Below are 27,760 nucleotides of genomic sequence, written 5' to 3'. Positions count from 1 at the left end.
GGCGGCTGTTTGCCCATGCATGCACAAACACTCCATTTGTCTTCCTTATGCCCTTCAAAAACAGTGATCTGATCTGGGCAAATATTGCTATTCTTGCCTTTGCTGGAAGCAGCAATCTTGCAATCCCTGCAATACTCCAATAATGCACAGAAATTATACTTTTGAAGTAGACAAAGATAATAGAATACACATATTCATTCATGTCTCTTTCCTACACAGTGATTTTACTTATTTTACTTCAAGAAACATCAAGAACCAGATGGAAAATACAGAAGTAGGCACTGTAAACAGCCTCAACTTATATTCTCTGGTTTTCTCCACTGAAATGTATGAAACAGCTTTATTTCTTAATGTGGTGCATCTTTCTCATTAATAAAGGATGAAAATGCATATCTGCATTATTTAACATATTCCATGTATCCAACTGCATGTCCTTCCAAAGGCTCTTCTGTTTCTGACCTCTCTGGAGCAGCATTCAGGTAGCTCAGTCAGAAAGGTGCTGAGCAGCAGAGGCTGCAGTGCCGGTGAAGTGCAGCTTTACAGGATGAATTCAGTTGTGTCCGACTTGTCCTTAGAAACCTTCAGTGATGGATGGTGCAGCATGCCCAGAGGCAGCCTCCTCCCCCCCTTACACATCCTTGTAACAAGTTTTTCCTAATCTTGCTTTTGAGACTTCCCACAAACACTGACAGTCGCTTCTCAGTGGGTGCAAGGAATGCCTAAGCACTGCCCTTGCAGCATCCTCACCAATACCTGCCCTCTAATTTATCACAAGAAAATGTCACAAATGTTTTGTGTTGCTCATGATTTCTCTTCAGGGCTGTAACACCATCATAACTTTTTCACTGATGTAACATGGCACAAGATGAAAAATAAGCCTTTCATCTTACATCATCACAAAATCTCTGAAGTCCCAGCTCAGGAGGACACCTTTCATACCAGGCCCTGGAAACACTGAGGTTACCCTGAGGTTTACGTTTTATAACTCGCAGTGGTTGGCTTTTTGCAGAGTCTGCACAAATTCTTTTTCCACTTCCACTGATAAAAAAATTGCTCCCTTAACACCACATTTTCTGCCATGAGAATATCACGGCTGTGCCTTGCCTTGTTGCCAGCTGGCTGCTCCCAAACCTTGCTATGCTTGGCTGGGAGGCTGTGCTCCCAGGGGCCATCCCAGCCTCTTCAGCCAGAGGCTGCACAAAGCCCTGCAGGAGCTCAGCTGGACATGCAGATGCTCCTTTCCCAAAGCAAGATAAAGCAAAGGTGCTGATCAGTGGTATCCTACCTGCACTGGAGAGACACTGGTTCTGGTTCTCCCAGATCTCAGGACTCTTCCTACTTCTTTTCCTTTCACTGCATGATAATGTCTTTTGGTTTTGCCAGGTAATTTGCTTGTTGTGGTTTTTTTTTAATTCATTACCATCTTGCAGAGGTCTGTCCACTCATATAAATCCTCATTTTTCTGCAGGTATAGAATTTACCTTAATTGCCTCATTAAGATGTCCATTCTTGACTTAATTAATTCCCTCATTAAGATGTCCATTCTCGACTTAAAGCTTCTATACAAATCACATGAAATGTACATGCTGAAAATTTCCTAAGTCTGCAGGACTTACAGTTAAGATAAGGAAACACAGCAGCATAAGTTATGGATTTCCAATCAAAATGCATGCAAAGAACACAAAGCACATAGGCTTTGCCCATGCAAAGGTACACTTTAATAATGGTTTAGACACAGAGAGATAAGGTTAGTGGGAAGAGGTCCTCGTTTTTCCATGCAATGCATTAATAAATAACATTAAAATTATCTCAATTTAAAAATAGCTGAATCCAATTTGCTTCTGCTATTTAAAAAACCTTTTTATTTCCCCTCTTCTCTCCCAAGTTATGACCAGTTATTTACAGACCAACTTCTGCTTCTAGACAAACTTTTTTGTCTAGAAATATTAATTAGAGATTAGCAATTTCCACTGATGTCATTACCACAACAAATCTCAAGGAAGATTCTAGAAATGTGTTTCTTCCTTTCCAGAGGCACATAGAGCTTTCGGAATGCCTTCTCACACCAAGTTCATATTGATTCAGAAATCATTCATTCCTCTGTATTATTTCTAAATCACAGAAATGACATCAAAGAAACGGAAAGCATCTTTTTATCACCAAAATAAATTCTGATTTAGTGTGCTCTTTCCAATACTTAAGCACAATAGGATACATGATTAGAGCATAGTGGAGCTAACAGAATACCCATCGTGCCTTGTTAACTGAGGATGCATGGTATAGATCCAGGTAAATTTTGAACTCTGTAGCTTCCGTGGGTTTAATTTAGACCCTTGGGGCTACATATGCATTCAAGGCTGGACACATAACATCCATTATTGTTAAAAGTGGTTGCACACACAATCAATGATGTTTAACAGAGAAAATGAACTTCATCTTATTTCATTTCTGATTAAAAAAAAACCCCAATAATCCTAGCCCACAGTTTAAATAAAATGTCCTGAAAATGACAGATACTTGATTTTTACTTTTAAGGCATAATTCTGAAACAAGCAGACAATGTCTGACAATGATTAAAAAATCCCAAAACACCATCACCTCATGGGAATTTGACTGCTACCAGTAGGGCTGTTTAGACCCATTGAGGTAAGTATATGTTCAAATGTTTTCATGGATTAGGACCAGAACCCAGTAGAAGCAACCCTGAAAACCTAATTTTGAGCACAGACATGTACAGATTTTAGGTGGGTTTTGTAAGAGAGAGTGTTATTAAATTTGTTTGACAGATCCCTATTTAAGATGCAGATTTACACACCAGATGCCTGCCTGAAGCTGAATATTTCAGGGGGAAAAAAAATCAAACAAAATGGTTAGATCATTTCTGAGAAAAAACATATTTTGATCTGACATAACCTAATTTCTGAGGTTTTTAATTTGCAAACTTAAGCTATACCCCCTCACACTTCTCCATAAGTAAAAGAGAATGGGAGATAGCTTAGTGTTGTGTTTGTGCTATGGGTAGATCATATGTGTTTTCATAGGTTGAAAACATCCAGTATTTTAAAATGTGAAAGTATTCTAGTCATAAAATTAAACTCTAAAAGTAAAAATAGTTTTTAGATTTATATATATAAATTCAATCTCCAGAATTATATGCATTATATATTCACTGTTCCCTGTTAAGGAAGAGACTAAACCACCTCCTTTCTATAACATTCATTCATTAAGCCCAAAAATGCCTGGAGTTGCCTGATGTAAACAATACAAACCAACCTATGGAATGTGTTTTTAATTAAAAGCCCACTTTATGATCTGTTGATGTGAAATAAGCAGTGAGCAGACTGTTAAATCTGACAATACTGAATTGGTATTTTGTCTATGGCCAGATTTCCCACCTATCTGCATGCTTTAAGTGCTGCACTGGACAGAAAGGAAATGAGAGTCAACCTTGCAACCCAAACCCGCAGGGACCTGGAAAAATCCCCAGCATATCAGGGGTTCACTCTGATGAGATGTTGCACCAGAACAATGAAGAACTCTACCCCGCTTGCATTCAACAGAAAGAGACAGTAACTCTGTGGCAATTATTTCACACGGGTCAATGTTCTGGTATCCTAAAAAAACCCTGCAAAACTCAGCAAATGCTGAGAAAGGCAAGCTGTATGCAGGTCAGCCTCCTGCAAGGGTCTGCCCAATTTGGCTCACTATCAATGAAAGAACTTCTTTTTTTTCCACCGGATCCGCTCAACAAGGGTTTGTTACAGGCAGGGTTTGTTTCAATGAGCTCGGGCTGCATTGTGAACTTCAGCAGGATTCCCTGAAAGGCAGGGGGTGATTTTTTGGCTGTGGCAATGGTGCTTCTGACTCAAGGTGGAGGAGGAGCAGACCCTCTGTCAATGTTACTGCCAGGCTCTGCTGGAAACTGCACACACACACTCAACACACAGGCACCAGGAAATGCTTCACCTTGCCATGCATGAGAAGGCGTATGGTAAGAGTGACATTGAGACCTCCTTCGGACACTTTTCCGTCCCTCGTGTTCATCCTGGCCTTGTATCTTCAATACTTGAAAGTAGCTTCGTTTTTCTTTTATTTTTTTTTTCTTCTATTCACTTAATCAACCTACAGAGAAAGAAAAAAAAAGTACCATTGAATGGCTGAAGCTACTCTGAACTGAGAATATCATGCTGTACAAACCAATTAACATTCCTTCCTTTGATTTTCTGGACTACAGTTTAGTGCTGAAAAGGCTCCTTTGATTATTATCCCACCCCATCCAACTCTTTAGCCCTTTACCAATTACAATATAAACTCCCTTTTGAAACCTTTAACATTTTCTTAACTTCTTGTATTTCCAAGATGAAAGTACAGAGCACAGCAAAGTGAAATACAACATTTTCATCTGAAGAGCACTTTGTTAACCTCTGCAGTGTGCATATGCTATATACATATATTTACACATATTTTTTTTTACATGTGCCTGGTGCTGTTTTCATTTCTCTCCTCGTTATTACCCCTTTCTCTTTTTGCTCTTGCAGAAGAGATATTTTTGTTTTCTCTCTAGCTAGAGAGAAATTAATTCTGAGCCTAAACACTGATCCCTGCCAGCAACAGCGGACGACACATTATCAAAGACATCTGAATAACTAAGAACCACTTGCTGTTGTAAATCTGGGCACTGTCTGACTTTGTTTTTGTCTATGAGGCCCAGAGGTGGCTCAGTCCCTCAAAGGCCAAAGCTGAGCTTCAGCCCTAAGTGGAAGGAAGATTTTTATAAATTCCTAATGACAAATTGCAGATTTTCAGTCATTTACAAAGCCATAAATATCCTAAAATGCTAATGAAAGCTGCAAGGGCTGGCTTTGAAGGGATAAACAAGATGCATTATGCGTATTAATGCAAGGACATTTATAAGCACAAACAAAAATGCAGGCAGGAAGGAATATTACCAAGGGCAGGCAAATTCTGTAATAGAAAAGGCTTAGCGAGTCCTTATTTAGTTTTGTCCTTTTCAGGCTTATCTTATAGAGCATAAACCCTTAGACATTATGCCTCTCAGTAACCATCCCTTTTTGTTAGCCATCCTCTGTAACAACCCTATTAGCTTTGCATCTTTGGGCTTCCCAAAAATTTGCCTTGCATTATATATAAATAGGGCACTGGCTCATAAGCACTCCTAGGGACACCCATTTTGTGTTTTCGAGTTTCACTATTGTGGCAGGCTGCTCTCCCCTTGCCAAGATTGCTCAGGCACGGGACTAAACAATTGGAAAGGTCTATGGTCAGTCTCCTAAAAACTCTGGAGGAAGTATCATGAGGGTATTTCACCACTTGATTAAGCTCTATCCTAAGACACACTAAGCACTTTACCAGATCAAAGTGAAGCCCACGTTGGCAGAATGTGTGAGACAAGTGAGCAGCATTTCTTAAAGAAAGAGCACAAGAAACATGTGGAGTTATTCCTGATGGACTTGCTGAGCTGCCAGCAATCAGTGGTTCACAGCACCCTGGGAGACTGCCTCCAGACCTGCATTTTCCACAGCCATTGGTGGACAGCTCCATGCATTTGTCTAGTGCCTTCTTGAATGCACACATCTGGTCTCCAAAAGTGATGGTCTCACACATTTAGTATTAGTGCGGAAAAATGTTCTCCACTCTCTATGGCTTAAATCTGCTCACTGAAATTTCCCCTTGCTACACATTGTGCCCTGTGTGTCTTATCTGAGACCATCACACCAAGCCACTCCTCTGAAGCTGAAACTTCTCATTTCAGCCATGGCCTGTGAGTGGCCGAGCCCTGATTTTCTTCCCCTGGGAAATACACTGGAAGAGTATTCTCTCAAGCCTCTGCAGGAATACTAAGGCCACAGAGAGTTCCTGTGCCTTCAGTGACTGTAAGAATAAGTGGCAGATGCCTCAGGAGAGATGAAGAGAGAGTGAGAAAGAGCATCTTAAACTCCTCATTCCACCTCCCTGATTTCCCTAACCCAGCATGGACTCAGGGTATTTAATACGATGTGCTCCACCACCCAGATCACAGCCGCTGATTTAAATCCATTTATTTCACATTTCTAGGCTTATCACTTATACTACATAGTCCCTATCTCACTGGAGAAAGGGAGACAAGAAGCCAGGTGCCTGGATGAGAGGGCAGAAAACAGAAGCAGCCTGGCCATGTCTTTGATGCACCATGAGTGCAAGAAGGTGACAGGCAAACACTCCAAGGCAGAGCTCAGGGAATGGCAGAGAAGGGTATCAGCTGTACTCTACTTGCTTAAGATTAGGACTCAGGGGAAAACCTGCAACCTCCTGACAAGCTCAGAGCATGGAGCAGAGGAGATGACTGTGGTTGTACCCAGACTGAGAAAGGGAATAGTCTCATGCTGCTCACCTGATCCTTGCTGAGGGAAATGTCCTGGCTCTGACAGCCCAGCATTTCTTGATCTGTCAAAGATAACCCAACCAAATCCAAAATGCCAAACACGAGCACTTTGGAACATAAACAGTAGCCCAGACAGGACTGTATGGGAACTGGCCATTTGAGACCTCTAGAAATTGACAGCAGCTTTAGGGCATGCTTGAAAGATTTCAAGAACAGCTGTGTTTCATGTAGAAACAAGGTACGAAAGATCTCTCTGGATTAAAATTCAGTGATGAATTACAGTTGTGTTTCTAATGAGATGCATTCCCATGTGGGAAAAATAATCCCAGACTAGAAACAGGTTTACAGTTGCCATGGCCTTTTACTACTGGGATACAGCATCACTTTGGAAAAAAATGTGGAGAAGAATCTTTACCCCAACAGCAGACCAATCTCCACCCAAACCTGACCTTTTCCAGATGTGAAAAAAATCAGTAGTAAAGCCTAACATCTTTTAGGTTCTTTTTAAAAACCCAGAGGTTAAAAATGAAATTCCACCACAAATATTGTTAAAAAAGCCCCACTGCTGTCTGATTTTATGAAGAATTTTGTGACTGTCCCTCCTCCCAACAAGCTTAAACTCTGGCACCTGGCACTGAGAATCAGAACAGATGTCTGGGGGAGGGCTGGGAGTGTGTGTGCCTGCAAGGAGTTAGGCAGCTGTGTGAGATACAAAAGAAATTAATTCAAAAAGGCAGTCTCACATGCTAAGGAAGAATAGTTAAAACCTACACATACACCGTGAAGAGAGAAGACTTTTTACTATGCCAGGTCATTCACATCTGCCTCAGTTGTCCTGAGAGAGAAAGTAAGTATTCTGGGCTTTACAAAGTAAACCTACAGCACTGTTAATGACCCAGGTGTTTTGGTTTTAAAGACAGATTAAAACAAAATGCACTGTTGTACTTCTTTACTTTTAACTAATTAAAGCAAATTTTTCTGCAGACAACATTGGTAAAATCCTGAATCTCTATCTCTGTGTGCATGCAGATGTCAGATTGTGGAACAAGGAAGAGAATGGTTCCCTCTACAGAACCTACTACCAGACAGCAAGACACCCATGTATTTATAAACCTACTGCTGTCATACAAGTGCATTGTGAATATTTAATAGATTAAATAATTTCCCTCTCCTTTGCAAAGTCAGCATTTTGAACAATTTACTATGCTCCTGCCTTGTGTGTCCCTCTGTGAGGGAACAGGAGGCTGAACACAGAAGGCTTTTCTCTCTCAATTTCTGTGCAGTGAGGTCCCATGGCTACTCTGGGGGCTGGGAGAGCTGAGTCTCAGACTGAAAAAAAATAGTAAAATCAGTGTTTCACACTTCTCCTGATGCCAGAGGATGTCAGGGGACTTCACAGGTGAGCAGAGAGTACTGTGAAGAGAGGCAGAGTCAGTGGCACAGCTAAATATTAAGAGTGAGGTTATTTGCATTTAACCTGCCTTCAGCAGAGAGCTGGCAGCAACAGGAGGACAGCTGGACAACATTCTCTTCCTGACCTTGGGACTCTGGACCAGAATGCACAAAATCCAAGATCTGGGGTTCTGAGGTTCCAGGTAACAAGCAAAATATATGATGCCCACAGAACAAAGGAAAGTAGCTCACATCAGATAGTTCCCAACAAACTGCAGATCTTTGTTTCCTTTGGGAATTTTCCATTTCCTGTGGACATTTCCAATGCTGCTTATCATGTAAAAGGTGAACATTTTTTTCAGGTAGAAAAAAACATGCAAATGCATTCTAAAAACCATAACCTTTTCAAAACTTTAACAAAATGGATGCAGAGTCATATGCAAATGTCTTTTATCTCCAAGTATATGTTTCTATATATTTTTAATATTACCCATACCAAGCTTGCATAAACCCACATGTCCTATAGGCTCAATATTTATTAAATACAATATTTTAACATGGCTTTTCTGTAATTGTGGGTAGATTAGGCGAATAAAACAACAAGCAGCTAAGTCACATGTTCACTGGACTACTACAAAACCCCAACAGAGTTCCTTAGAGATTTCAGCAAATTAATAAAACCTACAAGATTAACTGAAGCTGAAGGGCAGTGTCACAACCCCCACATATGCACACACATGGAGGTTATGAATCTTTGTGGCTAAGGGGATAGTGTGAGATGGCTGCCTGAAGCCTGAGACATGGAAAGTGAACCTCATGACCCCTTTTCTTCCTACCCCTACAGCCTACTAATTCCCCACAAGAAAATAAGCAGGCCATTGCAGAGAATACGGCAACACAGTGCTTAAAAAAAGATATGCAAGTTAAGGCAACCACTTCAGGCATGCAGGTAAGCAAGCAGCAGGCAGGGATGCAAAAAATAAATAAAATCAACATAGTACCAAGGTAGACATCAGGCAATTGATCTCTGAGTTTAAAGCCAAAAGAAATTATTTGACATCTGTGAATCTGCCAAGGGAGCTCTCATCTCGAAGATCCAGAGGGATGCAAGGGAGAAGGGAGAGAAACAGAGTGTGCACAAGATGAGGTGGGGTGGAGCTGCACAGTCACAGAGGTGTGCTGGAAAGCAAAAAGATGAAGAGAGAAGAGAAGGAGAAAGGCAGGGAGAAAGAGAGAAATGAAGCTTCAGATAGCTGATACATGGAACAGTGTGAAAAAAATCAATGTGGAAGCAAGAACTACCTGGAAATGTTAAAGGAGGAAGCCTTCTCTGCTAGGTGAAATCTTGATTTTATGGTTGTTAAATCTGAGCTGTTGGGAAAGAGGAAACTGGCCAGAGCACCCAGCATAGCATTCTCTGTGTTTGGTTGTTCAAAACCTCTTGAACCTAATTATGATGCTTCATCACCACCAACTGAAAAATGTAATTATGAAGAAAGCAAGGAAGAATCTACTGATGAAATTGAAACAAACAAATTCCAGCTGTTCCACTGGAAGACAATTATAAAAGAATGGGGAAATTACAGTGACTGACATTCAAGAGAAGCCACTTCTAATTTGCATGTAGATGGTTAAACTCAGTCATATATATGTAGATTTAGAAAAAGATAACCACTGTAAAGGAAACATGAGAACATCCAGTCTCGCACAGTAAATGTGTCATTTTCATAGTATATGAAAATATCCCAAAGGAGGGATAGCTAGGCAGATATCAAGCCACTAACATAGGGGCATGAAAAGGAAGACTAAGACATCAGCAGAATAACATGAAGATGAACAGAGATGTATCATGTTATGAAGAACTGGAAACTGCACAGCAACACACTACTGTTATGAAAAAATAGTTCAGAGTTTCATCTATTTAGCAAGAACTCAAAAAAACCCCAGTATTACCAAAGGAAAAAAAAGAAGATAAAAAAGATAGCAAGATTGAATAAAAAAGAGCAGAGAAAAATGAAACACAGGAAGTCATGACAAGGCTGTAGCTAAGCCCTCTTGATCAGAAGACTCTAGGTGGAGGGAGACCTCCCAGGAATTGGAAGAAACACACTCATGATGAGAACCAACCTGTGCTTTCAGCAGAGCACAGTTCTTTGGAGACAGATTTATGCTACTGACAGGATTTTAGTCTTTGATTTAAACTGGAGGGAATACAGGAAGGGATAAGGAACTAAGAAAATTACCACAGGACAAGAACTGATGACATTATCAGTAGTGTCAATGTATTTGGCCATACAGTAAGGCTTAAAATCAGAAATAAGTTGTCTGCCACAGAAAGGTTCGTGCTATCAATCAAGGAGATGACTACTTTGCTTACAAGCTCTTGGATAAGCTAGGCAGCTATTATCCATGGCTGTTCACGTGAAAGTAACATCTCTGGATGTCAAAGAACTGCACAGTGCAATTATCCAAGAAAACCATTGGCAAAAGTTACCCCTCCGCCAAAAACCAACAACTACAACTCTAGGTGAAATCCAGAGCAAAACCAGCTCAGCTGCAGTTGAATTAATTTGTTTCAAGGAACATTTTTTCAGAAATTATTAAAAGAGATAATGATCAGACAATATTTACAATCTCAGCTGAAGCAAAAGAAGACAACTGGGTATTTGCTAAACATACACTTCTTCAGTTTCTGTGTCAACTGAAGGATAAAGACATCCACTGTTACTAAAACATATTGTCGTGAGGTTACTAAAAACAAAAAGCTCAAAGGAAGCCCACAATAACATAACAGTAACAATAATGACAACTCTTCAAAGGATTTCTCTCTTAATAATAATTATTTGCAAAAGCAGAAATCAGGCTTTGGAGCACTCCAGTTTTTCACAGAAGCCTCACCAGGAGAACTTGATTAATGAACAATAGCTAAAAAAGCAGGTGCAGAATCAACCTTTCTACTTTATCACTTCCATCTCCCAAATTACTAGAGAGGACTCTACACAAAGGAATAAGATTATACATTTTCTTCACATCCTTATAATTTATATCCCCAAAATAGATTTAATGCTAATCTCTAACTCTTTCATGAACAGAACAAGATCTGCAGATCCTGGCTCCCTTAAATCGTTGTATCATGGCCCATTTAAAGTAGGGGGATAGTTGGTGTGAATCCAAAAATACAGAAATGAGAAAATTAATTCTTTGTGTTATCAGAACAAAGCTTTCATGTGTCAGTTGGCACAATGGGTTTTTTGCTAAAAAGGTAAAATAAGATAAAAGAACAGCTCAAGAATGAAATTTAAACACTAGAGAGAAGAAGGATTCAGGAAATTCATGTATTAGATGCTCAAGGAGATACAAATAACAACTAATAAAAGTAAGCCGAATATGGGCTATTAAGGGAGCAGTAATTGAGTACACAAACAGATATAGAAAATACATGCTTGTAGGGGGGGATTTAAGTGGTAAAATACTATCTCAAAAGTCAAAGGGGATTAAAGAGCAACACATTCTTCTACCAGTTAACAGCCACTACCAAAAAGCAGTTGCGCAGCTTAGCAAGCCCTGTGCTGCTTTTACTAATTATTGCAAAAAATCTCTTTATCTGTCATATGCTAAGCTCTATAGTTACTACAGATGGCTGGAAGTAGTAGTTTTGCCAAAGACGTGAAACTGATAAAGAACAGGCTGAAAAAATAACAGAGCAACTTTTATAGGCAATTGCAAGTATAAAAACTGGCAAGAGTCCAGGAATACTGCCTTTTGAATGTAATTTTATGAAGCATGTGAAGTGACACTGGTTTTTCTTTGATATGTTTAATGGTGTTTTGCCTGAGGAAGAACTTATCCTATCTATAGAAGAAGCTGCCTTGTGTTCTCCCTGCAGCTGCCTTTGTGTTCTCCCTGAAACGAGAAATGCCCTCACCCTGTGCAACTGACATCTCATTTGCTGAAGATCACTGGATGTCAAATAATCTTTGAAGAGAACAGCAAAAGATTAGAGACCTATTTTTTCTGTTCTCGACTGATGAATGTTTAGCTATTGAACTTGATGCATATGAGTCCTGCTCTTAAAATGGACCACTTTTCCTCACACTAGTCAATAAGCATAAGCTTTAGGCAATTATACTGGTTGTTCCCTTTTTGATTTATTAAAGGAAGTAAACAGCAACATATTTATTGACTCTTCTACTAATAATGTTTTTTTGTAAAGCCTTTTGAATTAAAAATATGATGCAGTGAATTTATTACAGGAGGAAAAAATACAGAAGCACAATAAAGACTATTGTCTTGTTCACAAATTTTCCACTATCAACATTTAATGACAAATTACTTATTGAACATAATGTCAAAATATTATTCTGTGTGTGAATAGACAGCTACACACTGCCAAAATATCAAAAGTTATCCATTTAGAAAGAATGACATGCCAAACTGGTAATAAATGCTATAAAATGTCTGGAAATGAAGTATCAGGAAATCTAGAAAAGCTACATAATCGTATTCAGCAAATACCAAACAGATCTGAGGTCTGATGGACGTAAATAATTTCCAGGCTATGGAAAACACAGTGATACTTTTGCCAAAGGTGTCTTCCATCTTTCTAATTTTTTCCCTTCTTTCTGCAATTATTCCAGAAAGAATTACCCTGGCAGAAATGCAGGCAGCATCTTTACAATTCCCCATGAACTACAAGACAAGCAATGGAGCAAGCATGCCAATATTTTGTACAAACCCAGTAGCCAACTAGCACTTCTGCACATGTGCAAAAGCCAGGCAGATAAAAGCTCTTGCAGATAGAAGCTGACGTGTTGGACTAATGCAACATAAATGCTTCCACAAGAAAGTTGTGGCAGCCCACTATAAATTACTCTGTACAAATATTCTCCAAGAGTATTCAAGGATAAGCAGGAGGATAGAGCAGAAGGTGCTTTCTTTTTCTTCCCTAATGGCAGCAATGAAACAAAGTGTAAGCTGCATCACGAACCTGCCAGTTTGCAACATCAGGCAAGACAATTTATGCATATGGTAGACCAGTTATTTACTGGAGACTCTAAAGCTCTAATCATAGCTTTAAGCATAAAATCAGCTTTAACTGCCACTTTATCCTGTGGCTGCAAACCCTCAAGTAAAGCACCACGTTTCTCAAACCTCTGGGACTTTTTATATAGTTTGTTTCAAATGGAAATTTTGCCTTACTTCCTGATGTTTGACTAAGAAACAGACACTCCAACTAACTTGGATTAATCATTCCGTATAGTGTGAGATAATAAATCTAATAAAAAAATGTACATATAAGTCAGAGGGAAGAAGACAAAAAATGGAACAGATTGTCATCACAAGTAGCATAGTGGTCTGTCCAGCATAGAGCTGCTTACGAGAACAGCCTACCATATAAGAAGAGATTTTTGGTCCACACCTATTCCTGGAAAAACCCTATTTTCTGATCACCTAAACACTGTGAATGTGCAGTGTATTTACTATATAATCTCTTCCCCCTAAAGTCAAATGCATCAATAAATAATTTCATTCTGGAATAGTGTTTAAATTGTAAATTTACCTTAATATAATTTAAAACAAATAAAGCAACAGCTTTGCTTGTTGATTTAAAAACACACGTACTTGCAATAAAAGTGAGTCAAGCCTAAGTCTCTTTCCCATTTTTAAAAATGTGTAAGAGAACAAAGAAATTGTTCACACAGTCTATTTCCAATATATTTAAAGTAAGATTTATGTGCATACATAAAAAAAAGATGCATTTAAACATAGCATGCATATATACACAGAATATGGCTAAATGCTGAGAAGCAAGTAAGGTATGTTCTTTTTACATGACAGATGTGGACGAATTTTAAAACATTATGCCCCACATATTGGTAGGGTGTAATCCAAAAATAAAATATTAGGAATAGAATGATTTTTAAAATGAGATTTTTATCTTCAGTAAAAACAATCTCACACAAAAAAAAAGATCTATGATTTTCTTTGCCAGTACATACAGAAGTATAGACAGCTTTTTATTGATCAAAGCAAAAAAATTCCCCAAACCAGAAGAATAGTCAAGGAAATACAGAATCTTCTTTAATAGGAAACACTAACCTATCAAGTATGCTCCCACTGGGAACAAAACAAACAGATATTTAAATATATTTGGGGTTTTGTATTTCCATTGGTGCTGGAATTATATCTGTCCTAGAATATATCTGTCCAACCTATTGTAAATTAAATGTTTTCTAGACAGATCTGGTTTGATAAATATGAGTCAGTTGTTTCACTCAAACCACAGACGTGGTTGTTGGTAAGTGAAATGAGGCTAATAATAATAATTATGATGCTTTTCACTTTATTAAACATTGAAATATTATATATTGGTATAACTGAACCTCTGACACGAACAAGCAAAAATATCACTTTTGTCATCACCTTAATTATGCTATTTACAAGGCTGTGATTTGAAAGCCCATTCAAGCTTCCCAGATGAATAAAATAAATACTTATTTAAAGAAAGGGAAATTCTCATAGCCCCTCAGAAAGGGAGGAGGATGAGCTCCAGTCCTCCAGTCGCAGATGGAATTGTCTCAGAAACCAGTCCAACAGCAGCACAGCTGTAACAACTGCAAATATGGCTGAGCATTGCAAAGGCTTCCATCATTCATAGAGATAAAAGGGGAAAACAAAAAGCAATGTTGCAATGTCCTGCCATGGTGTTGGAATTGTTGCCTTCAAAAGCCGCTACCTGAATATTTAAGTCCTCAGCCACTGATAGTGAAAACCTAAAGAGCATTATACAAATTTCACTGTGAAATTAATGACTATGGAGTAGGTAGAAAAATCCAGTAAGTTCCAGAGACTCATTTGAAAAAAGATTTAATAGAAAAAAACTCACCCAATCTAAAAAGCCAAACCTCAGCCCACAATAAACAACTCTTTTATGAGCAGTCAATACTCAGAGTAAAGAGCCAAACACATCCCAAGATTTAAACCACTTAAATCAATATTTTTGTCACTGATTTAAACCAGAAGAATCTTTAAAACTCAAAAGCCAGTCTAATTAATGAAGTATTAAAAACCAAAGAAAAACATCAAATAGTTTATTAGTGACTTCAAAGTGCCAGTTGTAAAGTGAGCCACTATATCGTGCTCTAGCACTACATTTGGCTCTAGCCATCCATTTGTTAGTTCTGTGGAACCTTTAGAAAGGGAAGAACTTATTTTTGAATAAACAACTAATTTGTTTCACCAAGTTGCTCAGCTGAAACAGTGCTTAATGAAGTGTATTTTTGTCTAACCTTCAGTCTCTTTCCAGAAAAACATAAGCACGCACATGTACCTGTATATATGTCCATGAATGTACACAAGCTTCCCAAACACTTTAAACATTTTTAAGAGATACAGGGATGTCAAGGTGTCAGGTTCACACAAGTTTCATGGAGACACAGATTAAATAGATGCAAGGTCATGATTTCACTGCAGATCACTGGGAGCCTCTTCTCCCAGTGATAAACTTGAGTAAGCAAAGTGGAAGAAGTGGACTCAAAGTGAGCTAATACAATCACTTTAAAAGCTCCCAGACTCAGAGAAATTCCCAACTAGAGGTGCTTTAAGCAGACACAGGACTTTTCTTTTTCTTCACAGCTGCTCCAAAAGCTTTGTGTCTCCTACACAATCCTGCTGGACATAACAGGTGTGAAATTTGGTGCTATATGTTCTTTATGAAAACAAGACAGGACCTTGGCTAATGTGAATGTGAATGATTTGATTTTACCTTCCCACCTTTCGCTTGGGACCAAAAAGTGATCTGTTAGTTCATTCGAAAGAAAAAAGTAAAGATCAAGAGAACTTACTGACTTACTGCAGAAATGCCAGAGAAATACTATGGATACACACCCAGGAACGGGTTACTACTAAATAAATAAATAAATATCCTCCTCCAAAACAATAAAGAAAAGCAGTACTAAAGTTTTGGTAGTGTCTACATGAATAACTAGAAGAAAGTATTAGTATCACATTAATGACTGTTACTTGGATGGACAGCAGACCCTAAAAAGAAAGGAGCAGAAAGACAGCAACCCCAAAAGTAACACAGTGAAAAAAAAGGTGACAATAAATCTACAAAACAAACAGTACATTTACAATAAAAATACAACAACTGAGAAACCCAGTTCTTAAAAATTAGTCACATCTGGAAGGCCCTGATAATACCAAAGACCTGGGGATGACCCAGGGTAAAAATTAAAGGTTAAAACCTGTACTTTGAAGCAGGGGAATAGGAAGCAACTACGTTCTCCCAAACCAACTTCTATTTTATATTTGCACCTGGCCAATCCATAACCATAGCAATACAAAAAAATCCAATCCAATCCAATCCAAATACCCCAATGATCTCAAACAAATAAACAAAAAAAAAAAAGAAAATGGAAAAAGAAAAAAGAGTTCATTGAGAGGAGAGAAGAAAAAAAACCTACTTACTAAATCTGACAGAAAGATGGAGGTGGATCTTAGCCACTGTCCGGTCTAATGTCAAGAAAACAGAGGTGAATGGATTTATGAAGTCTTATTAATCTCCAGTCTCCAAGATTTTGTACATTTTATGTCTCTTTCTTATTTATACTAGAGCACTGGAATTATTTTTGTTGAAGTTGGGGAGGGATATTTTAGAAATTTTTTATTATTATTTAGTCAATAAAAAAGTTAACTTGGCAAGAGGAAAAGGAGGTCATAGAGTATTCAAAGAGTTACAATACTTGTTTTCTTTTTTCCCCTCCAGGGCTCTGTATGGAAATCTGAAAAGCCCGTTTCAGATTCTGCACGTTGCTATTGCACACGTAATAATAGGACACACTGGCCTTTGATACAATTCTTTTCAGGGAACAAAAGCTTCCTTTGGCACAACTACAGCCACTGCTTGTTGTAGGTTACACATGTCTTTCCAGTCAAGCATGATTAATAACTGTTAAAAAAAATGCTCATGACCCATGGCAAGTATTCTTTCAACTATAATACCAGCATTATGGGCTCTGAATCTCAGTAATTTTAAAATGTGCTTCTACAATGGAACTGTAATTTAATTACTTTTTCTGCAGCCTGTTCCATTTTGTTTCATCACTTTGATTGCACCATGCACTTGGCAGCTTATGGAAGACTGCATCTGCCTCCAGGATTATTTCACTGGGCTCTTTCGACATCTGTTTCTGAAAATGACTTTATTTGCAATGGCATAAAGAATAATCAGAGACTTGTTTAATCCAGATAAATTGGAAAAGAGAGAGACACAGAGACAGAGTTGGAGACACGGAAGAGATCAGGGAAAAAGAGAAAGCAGACCCGTGCAGCACGCTGCAGAAGACATCAAAATAATCTCTCCTCTTCCTGCGCTTCTGCAAATGTTGTTATCTGATGGATGATATGATACGTGAAAAGATGCGTCACTAAGTCAGTTCCTTTTAATGTTTAGAGGGAGCTCATAGATGCAATACATTCTAGCTAAAGCTTTGTGCTGTGCTTGATCAGTTTAATAAAATTTTCATGAATTACATTTGCAACCTCATCCACTGAGAATCACAATGCAGCCTGAAATGATCCATAGCAGTTGACAAAAGTCCTTATAATAAATGAGCTAAATCCAGGCTCCAGCCTGACCTGACATCCTTCCAAAGGCAGCTACAGCCAACAACTGTTGCTGAGTGCCACTGCACAGCTATGGATTGAGCACACAGTTCAGCATAACTTCCCACATATCAGCCCTCATGAACTGGGTCACCTGTGTATCAGATGATCAAGTGCAAGGCATTTGTAGCATGCCCATGCCTGCCTGAGCTTTGATTCAACACAATGGAAACCACCAATGTTGACTCCTGTTTACTTCTGTGTTATAGATGGATCTGTTAACCCACAAACCATTTTAAGCAGTTCAAGAGGTGCCCTCTAAAATATCATAGGTATTGGCAAGGTTTTATTTTGTTCATTAGCTCTCTTTGCCCATTTTTTTTTGCGGAGGGTGAACATATATTTGTCAAGACACATCCACCACCCCCCTAAGAAAGTGCTGCAGGAAGGCAGCTCTGGGAACAAAAGCAGACAGCAAAGCTTTAGGGACAAAAGCCACTAAAATTCTAGGTGCTAGTGCGCTAGACCATAAGGATAACAAGCAGAACAATTCCTAACATTGTCTTACTTCTGAGAGTTTCAAAATCTTGCCTATCTTGTCCTTCTTTCTTTTTGGAGATTTTTTTTCTGTTACTTGCTGGTCTTCTGGGCTACATTGCTGCAGCAAGCACATCAGAAAATAACTGGTTTGGACACATATATTTCCTAGGAATTACTTAAAGACAATCTCAATGGAGGCCCTGTAGTTCTCAGGAAAACAATGACGAAAAATTGTCTCCAGAAATAACTGGTATCATCCAAACACACAAGAGCTGGACGTGTTCTTGAGGGGTGCCCAATGCACTTTGCTGTTATCCTCATGAGAAGGTCACAAAAAGGGAAAGACAAAAGATTCCTCCTCTTCTGTATTGCACTGCCTCACCTTTCCTCAGCAAAATACAGCAGGTGAGCTGAGGACATTAAAAAAATCAAAGCTTTCACATTGTTGATCTACTTACAGGCAATACAGGAAACAAAACTCCTCTGGCAACCTGTGTGCTAGTAACTTGGCAAGCTTGACAGTCTGCATTTGGAAGCCAGGTTATTTTCATAAAAGACATAATCCCCAAAGTAAACAACTGAAACTCTTGGAAGGAAACAGACCAAACCAAAAATTCACAGTTAGCAAAAAGGAAAAGAATCATAAGCGTATTTTGCAGATGAATTACTTGAAACCCAGCAGAACAAGGTACCCTCCCCTCCTTCTGAACCAAGGTACCCGACACCTCTGTGATGTCTGAAGATGAGGTGAAGATTTGATAGAGGATATCAGCTATTCACAGAAGGTTTGTTGTTGCATACTTAGGTAGGGAAGCTGCCCCGAAGAGCAATATGTTCCAGTGACAGAGCATGCTGTGAAAATTCCTTTAAGAGACTATTAATAATTATTTTGTTTCTTATTTTATCTTTTTAATTTAGACAAATTTACTTCCTCCCCTCATTTTCCATCTCACAAACTGGCTGTAACACAGGAGTTTTGCAGCACCAATGGCCAAAGAAATTACCCATTGCTTTTCTAGAGCTTCAATGTACATAGCATAAGAAACAGAGAGTCTGACAAGGATTTGTCGTCTTGCCAGTATTACCAAAGAACATCATGCGTAATTAGCAATTCTCCCTAAAGAATTTGTAAGGATGTACTGTTTAACAGCCAAGGTGAAAATTGGTTTTCCTCTGAAGCACCAGCTAGTGACCATTGCTGGACAATGAGTAGATGCCTGCACTGTGCTGTTGGTCAGATGTGGCTCAGCAACACTACTTCCATAAAAAAGTGCTCTTAAGGACAAGATGTTTGAACACACAGATGTTTACCTTAGCTTAGCCATATGAACTTGGAATGAAGCTTTGAAACCACTGGTAGGATCCGAAGAGAAAGAAGCCAAGGCACTCCCTTAAGCACTGATAATAAAGGAGTTTGTAAGGTCAGGGTCAAGTCAGGATGGGACAGCACAGGGCCAGTGGCTCTTTACTCAGGTTACTTAAGAGAACAATAGATGGTGATGCCAGTCTGCCTTCTTTAAAACCAATTTTTTAAGAAGTAAAACTTTCGTTTTGAGCAAATTTGAATATCCAGCTTGGAAAAAGTGGGAATTCAGTGGAAATTGGTTTGGGTCTTGTCACATGATTGGTAATGCTCACCGGGGAAAAGTTCTCCTCCTCCTGTACCCACAGGTTCCTAGCCAGAGCACTTGAGACCCATCTCAGGGAGTGGCAGAAGAACAGCTCATGCTCTGTCTAAGACATTTCCACTGAACTCCAGCAACAAGAGAAATTCAGTTTATGCAGAAGCACAGCCTGCCTTTTACCCACCAATCCTGTCATAGGCAGGGAACACAATCAATTTTTGAAGACACTATAAAGGCTGCACTGTACCACGGAAGAGCTTCTCCAAAAGTGAAATCATTGTGTGTCAGCGGAAACAGCAGAGATGCCTCCTGAGTGTCTTGATACTGGCAGGTCTTTAGCTACTTAGCTGACTACAAAATCAAGTGATTTAGGCTCCTAATTCCAAGCACATAAAGGATCCTGAAGCCTGCCCAGTGTGGCAACAGACACCAAATCTTGTTATCATGAAACAAAATGTTGTCTGCGATCATTCTATCTTAAAGATCTTATGTATAGGACAGTTGTCTCCCAGCAGCTGCCCACAGACACTATCCAAGACTTTCAACTAGGAAATCAACTAGGTACATCCAACAATTCATCAGAAGAGATGACCTGCTCCATATTATTGCTCTTAGATCAGCACCAAAGGAGGGTCTCACTATAGCATACTAACTACTCCTCATCTCTTTCCCCTTGACATGCTCTATGAAAATTAACCATTTTTCTTGCAGCATTTAAGAAAATCTGCTTAAAACTGCTTTCTGATGCAATTGATTTTTATCTACAAGGATGTATCTTACTTATACATCCTTGAAGTGAAATCAACTAAAAGTGGCTGAAATTAAAATGGACCCTGTTTGTCACGGGCAGATCTAGTTTCTGCCTGTGGCTATCCTCCAGCTCAGTAGAAGAAGTTACAAGGTACCAAAGTAAAATGATCTGTGTGGGAGGCTTCACTGTGCTCTGCTTAATTAGCTGGTGTTCAATATGTCAAACACAGCAGTGTGCACCTTCATGTCCACACACATGCTTTTAGAACCAACATGCACTGGTAACAGGGTTGATGTATATTCTATAAATTGGAATATGACACCAAAACATTGCCAAGAGGAAACAGTCTGCATTACTTCATAAAACAAATCACGATTTTCCCAGACTGCAACAGCCCCAAGCAGATCATCTAAGTTTTCAATTGCTTCCATAAAGTGGATGCTCTGTCTTTGCAACAGCATTCAGTCACGCTATCTAGAGTCTTCCCAGACTGTACTGTAATGTAAAATCAAGATAATTGAGAGATCAGCCATGCAATACGCATATACATACATATCTGTTCATTCTGACAGAGTCTTACACGCATAAACCTGGTTATATCAGCCCACTGCTCAGAGCTATTATTCTGATCACATAAAATGCAGCAGCAACCACTATTTCCTCACACAGTCGTTCTATATACAAATGTCAGATTATGTATTGTTCTTGCCAATGCAAATGTCAGTTTGGATTGGCCATAGGCTACAGACGTGCCCCAGATTATTCTGAGTCCCCTATGGAGCTGAGGCACAAATACTCAGCACCTCGCAGGATGAAAAGCCTTTGCCACAGTGACAGGCAAGGGTACACTTGTCTTGCCTTTCTGGCATGGAAGAGGCACAAATAAAATATTAAATTCATGCACTTTTGACCCGTAAACTGCAGCACCAAACAAAAGCAGGCAGCATTGCTGCAGAAGCACAGTTTCTGTGGATATATAAAATTAATGACCCAGCTTCCCTGATCTGTGAGCACAATGAGAGCAGACTGAGAGGTCACAGGGAGGGCTTTTCTGGGCACAAACCAGACCTTTAAGGAGCATATCAGGCATGTAAAAACCACGTAAAGGAGAACAGCACAACACTTGGTGGGTGCGACTTTTACAGAGAAACACCCCTTTACAGTTTCTACAGCAACCTGTTGATTATGAAAGGCCCATGGTAGATGTCTGTCAAATAAGAGGGTGAAAACCAAGGCAATATAGGAAAAGGATATATCAGACATACCTGATGAGTTAATTGTTTCCTTCTGTTTCCCTTGATTTCCCTGCATTCTAAATAGGAAAGGTGGTGAACCAGTCTGAAGAACTAATTGGGCTTTACTGATAGCCTCCAGAAGACTCTACTTCACAATTTCTCATTGTGACAGATTTGGTTAATGGAAAAATTGAAGAAAAAAGTTATGGACAGTCTGGAAATGTTGAACAAAATCACTTTAATAATTTTGTGCGTTTCTTCTTTTTTTTTTATTTTTCTGAAGTCTAAGAGGCATAAATTCTGTTGAAACATTAGGACCTTGGAAAAGAATTACACAGGTAGTTTGTTATTATGGCGAGCTAAACAAAACCCTCCCAAAACCTCCAAAATCACATAATTGACTCCCAGAGTATTTCTTCAAAGATGTAGTTTTAAAGCCTAAGGCACCATGTTTTGTATGAGGTGTGTATGTGTTAATACAGGGATATCTGTGATGATACCCCCAAGCTCTAGGCAAACTCTTCTCACTCTGAGCTATGCTGCCTGCCTTCTTCCCTGCTATAGGTCTCTGCCAGCTAGTTCAAGAGACTCAAATCCCAATATTCCGAATTTCTGCAAGATGCTTTGTTAAGAATTCCTAAAGGAAAAAACTAGTCCAAAATGCCTATTTCTATTACCTAAAAATATGTCAAATATCAGTTGCAGCTGAAAAACAGTGGAAGTCAGTTCTCCAAGGAATACAGACAACCAAGAAAACTGCAATACTGAAATGTTACTGTACTCTTAATAGTAATAGCAGAAATAATAGCAAAACAACAGAGAAATGCAAAGCTGACTAAAAACTTAAGAATCAGTACTTTTCAGGTCATGCAAATACACAATCCAAGTCTTTTTATTCCCTGAATCACAGGAGCTGATGTAGAGGAATAGTTACAGCTTCCATGCTCTCTTCCTTCCCCCATACACCCCCTCACATCACTTCCCTGTTGTTGACATCCTGGCACTTCTGAAAACTATGGTTTCACCATCCAGCTCTTGGAAGTAAATGCAGAATTCAATGGATCTTACATCCTCCTTACCAATGGACTATTAACACAACCCAGCTAGCTTTAAATGCAGACTGAATATACTAACAACTGAATTCTTTTAGAAAATGAGATATGCAGTTATTAATTTTGTCACCAGATCATCAGTCCAGTTTCTTACTTGTGGCTATGAAATTCCTTTCAGATGACATACTTAAAAAAAAAACTAAGAATCCATGTAATGGAGGATAAAATGACTCACATATTCTAGGAAAATATAGGCATGTAACTGAGACATGCAAGTTTGGCTGAAAGCAAGTTTGTGCACAGCCTATAACAAAAGGCATCTTGTTGGTCTCTCCCTTAAATGCATAACTAAGACAGGATGCTTACAAGATTTTCATGAAAACAGCTCTTTCATGGAAAACTGAGTTATTCTATTGCTGTTTCCTTTGTAATTTTAAACAGAGTCTTATTTTTTGCATGAAGGACATTCCAAATCCCACTTTCCAGTTTTAATCACAGAACAGTTTTTGCAGCATGTATTAGAATAACAATGGCTCTTCCCAGGGAGAGGTCTATGCTGGATGAAGTGGCAGCTAGCAAATATCATGTAGCTGGTAGAATAACAAAGCAGGAACCCATGGCCACACTCTCTCTCTTTCCTCTTTTCAGATCTTGACCAGAGCCCTTTCAATCTGAGCTTTGAGGGAAAAGTCCCTTTCCTTGGCCTGTTCTCTTCTTGCTTAAACATAAATGCACTTCTCTGGACTGTGACGGGAAGGAGTTGTGCCTCCATGTGGAAGAGGAACACTGTCCCTTCACCCCACAGCTAGCACTGACTGAAGACAGGCACCAAGCCCTGCACTGACAGCACACACACCACAGAAAATGGCAGAGTTACCCTGAAACCCAGGTTCAGATGGGCAAAAGCCCATGCCCAGCGTTTCCTCTGCTGGGTGCAGCCAGAATATAGAGAAACCAGTCCAAGGTCCCAGGTGCAGCTGAAGTCATCAACCATCATGCCATTTCCTACACTGCAGCTGCCCCCCAGATCCTGCATGAATTCTGGCCAAGCTCAGGCTTGCTGCTTAGTCCTATGCATCCTATCATAGGATTCGCAAAGATTCACAAACTTACAGCCCTGTGCTGCAAATTCTGCAGCCAATGAAGACTGTAAATAACATCCCTCGGACTATTTGGAGCTCATAGCAAGGACACCAAGGCCTCCACAGCTACACAGGACCAAAGCAAATGGAAACTACAAGTTCTATAAGTAGGCTTAGCTGTGAGAGCATTAGTCTGCTTTCCAGCAAGGGTTAACCAGATCAATACTGCAGGTTTCTGCCAACATGGGCTATTGAGGGACAGGAATATGCAGCTCTTGGGTGCTAAAGCCATGCCAATGCAACCTTCCAGGCCAATCTATGGCCAGAACCACATACCAACAAGAAGCACTTTATGGTGCTTACTGTGTACAAGCTATAGTGTGTTCACTTGATATTCAAAGCTGTAAACACAGGAGATGCCCTTAATTTCACTGTGACTGAAAGTATACAGAACTGGGTCTTATCCTTGCTATATTACCTTGAACTCTGCAAGGTGAGCAGCCATTTACATCTTTAGTAGATTAAAAGTGCTGGCTTCATTTGAGTTTGTTTTTCAAATAAATTTAATTTTGAGGATTCTGTGTCCTTTTAGTTCCTGGTATGTAAAAAGCTAATCCACTTATTTTTGTAGGCATGCCTGCTTTAAGGTGCTTTATGACAATACATTCTTTTTGTGACAGAGTTACAATTCATCATATACTGGCACCAAAGAAGATTAAATCCAAAATCTTGCAATACTGGAGAAGTTAAGTGATCACTGTGAACAATGGATCTAGATCAACCACTGCTTGTCAGCATTTTGACAAATATCATGCTTTTATCCTGTTGGTAAATTGTCTGTAAAGAAAATAAAGTTCCAAGTGTGTTTGCCACTCTCTGGCATACTGGATTTGATTTATCTAGCTCCAGGTTTATCCTGAACTGCTCACAGTGAATAACAAACTGACTGGACAACATACAGCATCTGGCATTCAAAAATGGCTGTGTGTGCATCCAGCTTGGTTTGTCCCATCACAGGGCAATCTGGCTTGAATTAACATCACAAAATAGTACTAATCAGTTTAACATGACCTGGTTTATAAGTACCTGAGTTGCTGAGAGATCCAAAGAAAAAGTTTCATATTTAACAGTTTGTTTAGTAGTTGCTGGTTTCAAACTATGGTTTCATGCATAATGTAACTACCCCTCTAAACACTGATAAGTCTTTAAATATGGCCATGAAGCTGAATTTAATTTCCATGTCTGCAGAATAAAAAATAATTTCAAATTAATTGAACACTCCCCTCTATGCATGTATATATGTATATATATGTGTGTGTGTGTGTATAAACTGTAAGTGACCCTGAGCCACTTACAGCTCAGACTCCCAATCTCCTGGTGCCACATGCACATTGCACATTCTTATCTCCCATACACATGCTATTACTTTCACATCCTCAGCAGCCTCCCCTTCCATAGGCTGACAGATGAGGAATATTTAATTAGAAGATGCTAAAACTGCTTTGTTTCCATAAACTATTTGGGAAATGCCAGATAATGTTCTTTTTTCTGACAATTCCCCTTTCTCTTTCATTAGAAAACTCCTAAGAAGGTGCTGTCACATCAGAACAGTGCCACTGCATACTTTCACCCTGCAAAAATGAAAGAAGAGATACAGAGACATGTAATGTGATGACAAATGCAGTTTTAAGAAGTCTTCACACTTTTTTCTCTATATTTGCTTCTTTCATGCAGTTCTCCATCCCCTCAGTCATGCTGATGCAACTACACACTGAACAAAACTAGAAGCGATTTGATTTGAAAACCAAACCAAACCAAAAAATAAACCCAAATTCTGCATCTGGTTTGTAGCACAACCCTACATATAATCATCTGGCACAAAGTGGAAGTGGGTGAATAACAGTGCAGGAATGGTGCCCCATTAAAATAGCTTTGCTGGCTGAGAAAACTCTTCTGTAACCACACTTGTCTATACGGAATGGATGGTACTGAAAAATCAGATGTTACAATTTTTCCATAGGCATTTTTCCCCATTTCCAGTTGGCCAGGGCAAAACTTTCCTGCTGTTTTCATATGACCACATGAAAGTTTGCAATCTGTTTGTAATTCTTCACTGTTTCTCGATCATGCTGACCCCCTCCAGGAATGGAGGAGGACATTTGTGGAGCTGAATGTCTCAGCAATGTGCCATGAACTGCCTTTCTGCTGGCAAAACAAGGAGTGGTAATTTCTTACTACCTCCACCTTCATCAGTCTTAGAGCTGCAGTGTTCACCAGTAACTAAATTGGAAAGATCTGTCAAATCAGGAGGCTAAATTAACCTGCAAATTTTCTTCAACAATTCACACATCAAAACACAGGTGTGATCTCTTTTCTTTTGAAAAGAGCAGCATACATTGTTTTCCAGTAAGCTGTGACAGCTAAATGCTCAGTACAGACTGAAAAGTCAAGAGAAGAAAAACATATTTTCTGTGCCTTCTTATATATTAATTATAACTTTCTAAGAAAATGAAAGCTTTATTGAAAACACATTTTGATTACTGAATGAAAATGTTCTTTCACATTTCAAAAATGTTTCAAGATCCCAGAAAGAAGACAAAGTGTAAGCTTTACCGTTAAAATTACCACCTGCTCATTGAGAAGCAGTACACAAAATGCTTATAAGTGAATTTTAACGCAGTAAAATGCCGACGCTTTTTCTCCAAGACAACTTTTCTCCCATTTTAGAAAAGCACTTGGGCCTAGATGTTACCAGATGAAATTCAAAAGCAGATGTCCTGTCAAAGGTATGCCAAGCAACTTCAATTTATTTTAGTGATCTGCTGGCACTCCAGTGTAAATGGTTCAGTGTTATTAACTGAATTCTCCTGGCTAACCTAGAATGGATTTAAACCCATTTTTGTCTTGCAGGAAGAACCACACAAGAGCAATCTGATTAGTTTAGAAGCTCCTGGAATGAATAAAGATGATGCTTATATTGAAGTGTATGGCAAGGAACCACAACTACCAGCAGCAGGTTTCCTGCTTTTCCCAAAGACCCAAAAGCAAACTTTACTGTCCTGTTTCTATGCCAGTATCCCAGCACGCCTTTCCACAACAACCTTATTCCAACAACTTTGCTAATGTGATATTTGGAGATGGGTTGAAATCCTGAGCTTGGAATGCCAAACTCTGAAGTGTTGCTTCTTCCTAATTCTGCTGATAATTAGAAGTATTTAGACCAAAGGCCAACAGAAAGATTTAAGCTTCAAAAGCTTAACTTTATTTCTATTTTTATCCTCCAACAAACAAGGTATTTTCCTGTATTTTAATAATTTGCAGTGCCTTTCCCAATTCAAATAAGGCTCTGCAAAATATCTGCAGTTCCTCACTAAGCGTGTCTAGATCAGGAAAGGGCTGTTGCTCTGGCCAGCCGGAGAGCATATGCCAGTGACCACAAAACCACAAAGATCTGAGCAGCCAAGGATTCTAATATCTCCTAGTGGTCCTGCTGTCCTCAGCAGCCCTATGATCCAACCTCATGACCCACATCCTGCCCACTCAAACAAAATCTGCATTGACACTTGTTCCTGGCTCTCGGCTCCAAACTTTTCCGTGCTGCCTTCGGCAGGCGTGGTAGCCTGGTGGCCTCCTGCCAACACTACCTTTGGGCCAACAATAATTTTTCCACATCTTCAAACCTGGACAGACACCCCCTCTCCCTGCATAGCAAACCAGAGAATGATCATTATCTACCACTTGCGTGCACCTTCCAGACTTGGGACAACAAAACATCCAAAGCTCAGCTTGTCCCACAGTTACACCCCCGTCCCCACTTGCTGCCATCACAGCTGTGCACACTGCGCTGCAAACCTTGGGGACCAGAGCAGTCTGGCTTGCCCATGGCCAGTAGCCAAGAGGGACAGAAAAGCATGGCTGCACTTCTCCCTTCCCACACTGCTCAGAGTCAGCTCCTAGCCCCACTGCTTATCCTTCTCCCTGCCACCCCCAGGCAGTGCCAGCAGCAAAGTCTCCTGTCTCCAGTTAATCTGATTTACACACAAGACTGTCATTTCCTTTCCTGAAGCCATCCTTGCTCTTCATCACACCATTTTC

At 39.5% G+C, this 27,760-nt stretch overlaps 1 protein-coding gene across 16 annotated transcripts in view; it reads right to left on the bottom strand.

The window, feature by feature from the left end:
- Positions 1 to 27,760, bottom strand: part of LOC306800413 (poly(rC)-binding protein 3-like) — a 492,346-nt gene that overhangs the window by 55,248 nt on the left and 409,338 nt on the right. For 14 of the 16 annotated variants that reach the window (XM_079302502.1, XM_079302503.1, XM_079302504.1 and 11 more), the window contains one exon: positions 3,967 to 4,122. In XM_079302502.1, the coding sequence (XP_079158628.1) occupies positions 3,967 to 4,044 (78 nt within the window). In that variant the 5' untranslated portion in view covers positions 4,045 to 4,122. Of the gene's footprint in view, positions 1 to 3,966; positions 4,125 to 16,243; positions 16,415 to 27,760 lie in introns of those variants that run through there. The other 2 variants (XM_079302510.1, XM_079302512.1) reach the window with 2 other exon arrangements.

The sequence above is a fragment of the Erithacus rubecula genome, assembly GCF_903797595.1.
Source record: "Erithacus rubecula genome assembly, chromosome: 3".
Lineage (NCBI taxonomy): Eukaryota > Metazoa > Chordata > Aves > Passeriformes > Muscicapidae > Erithacus > Erithacus rubecula.
Note: the sequence above shows the minus strand (reverse complement) of the source record. Positions and strands in the feature narration are given on the sequence as shown.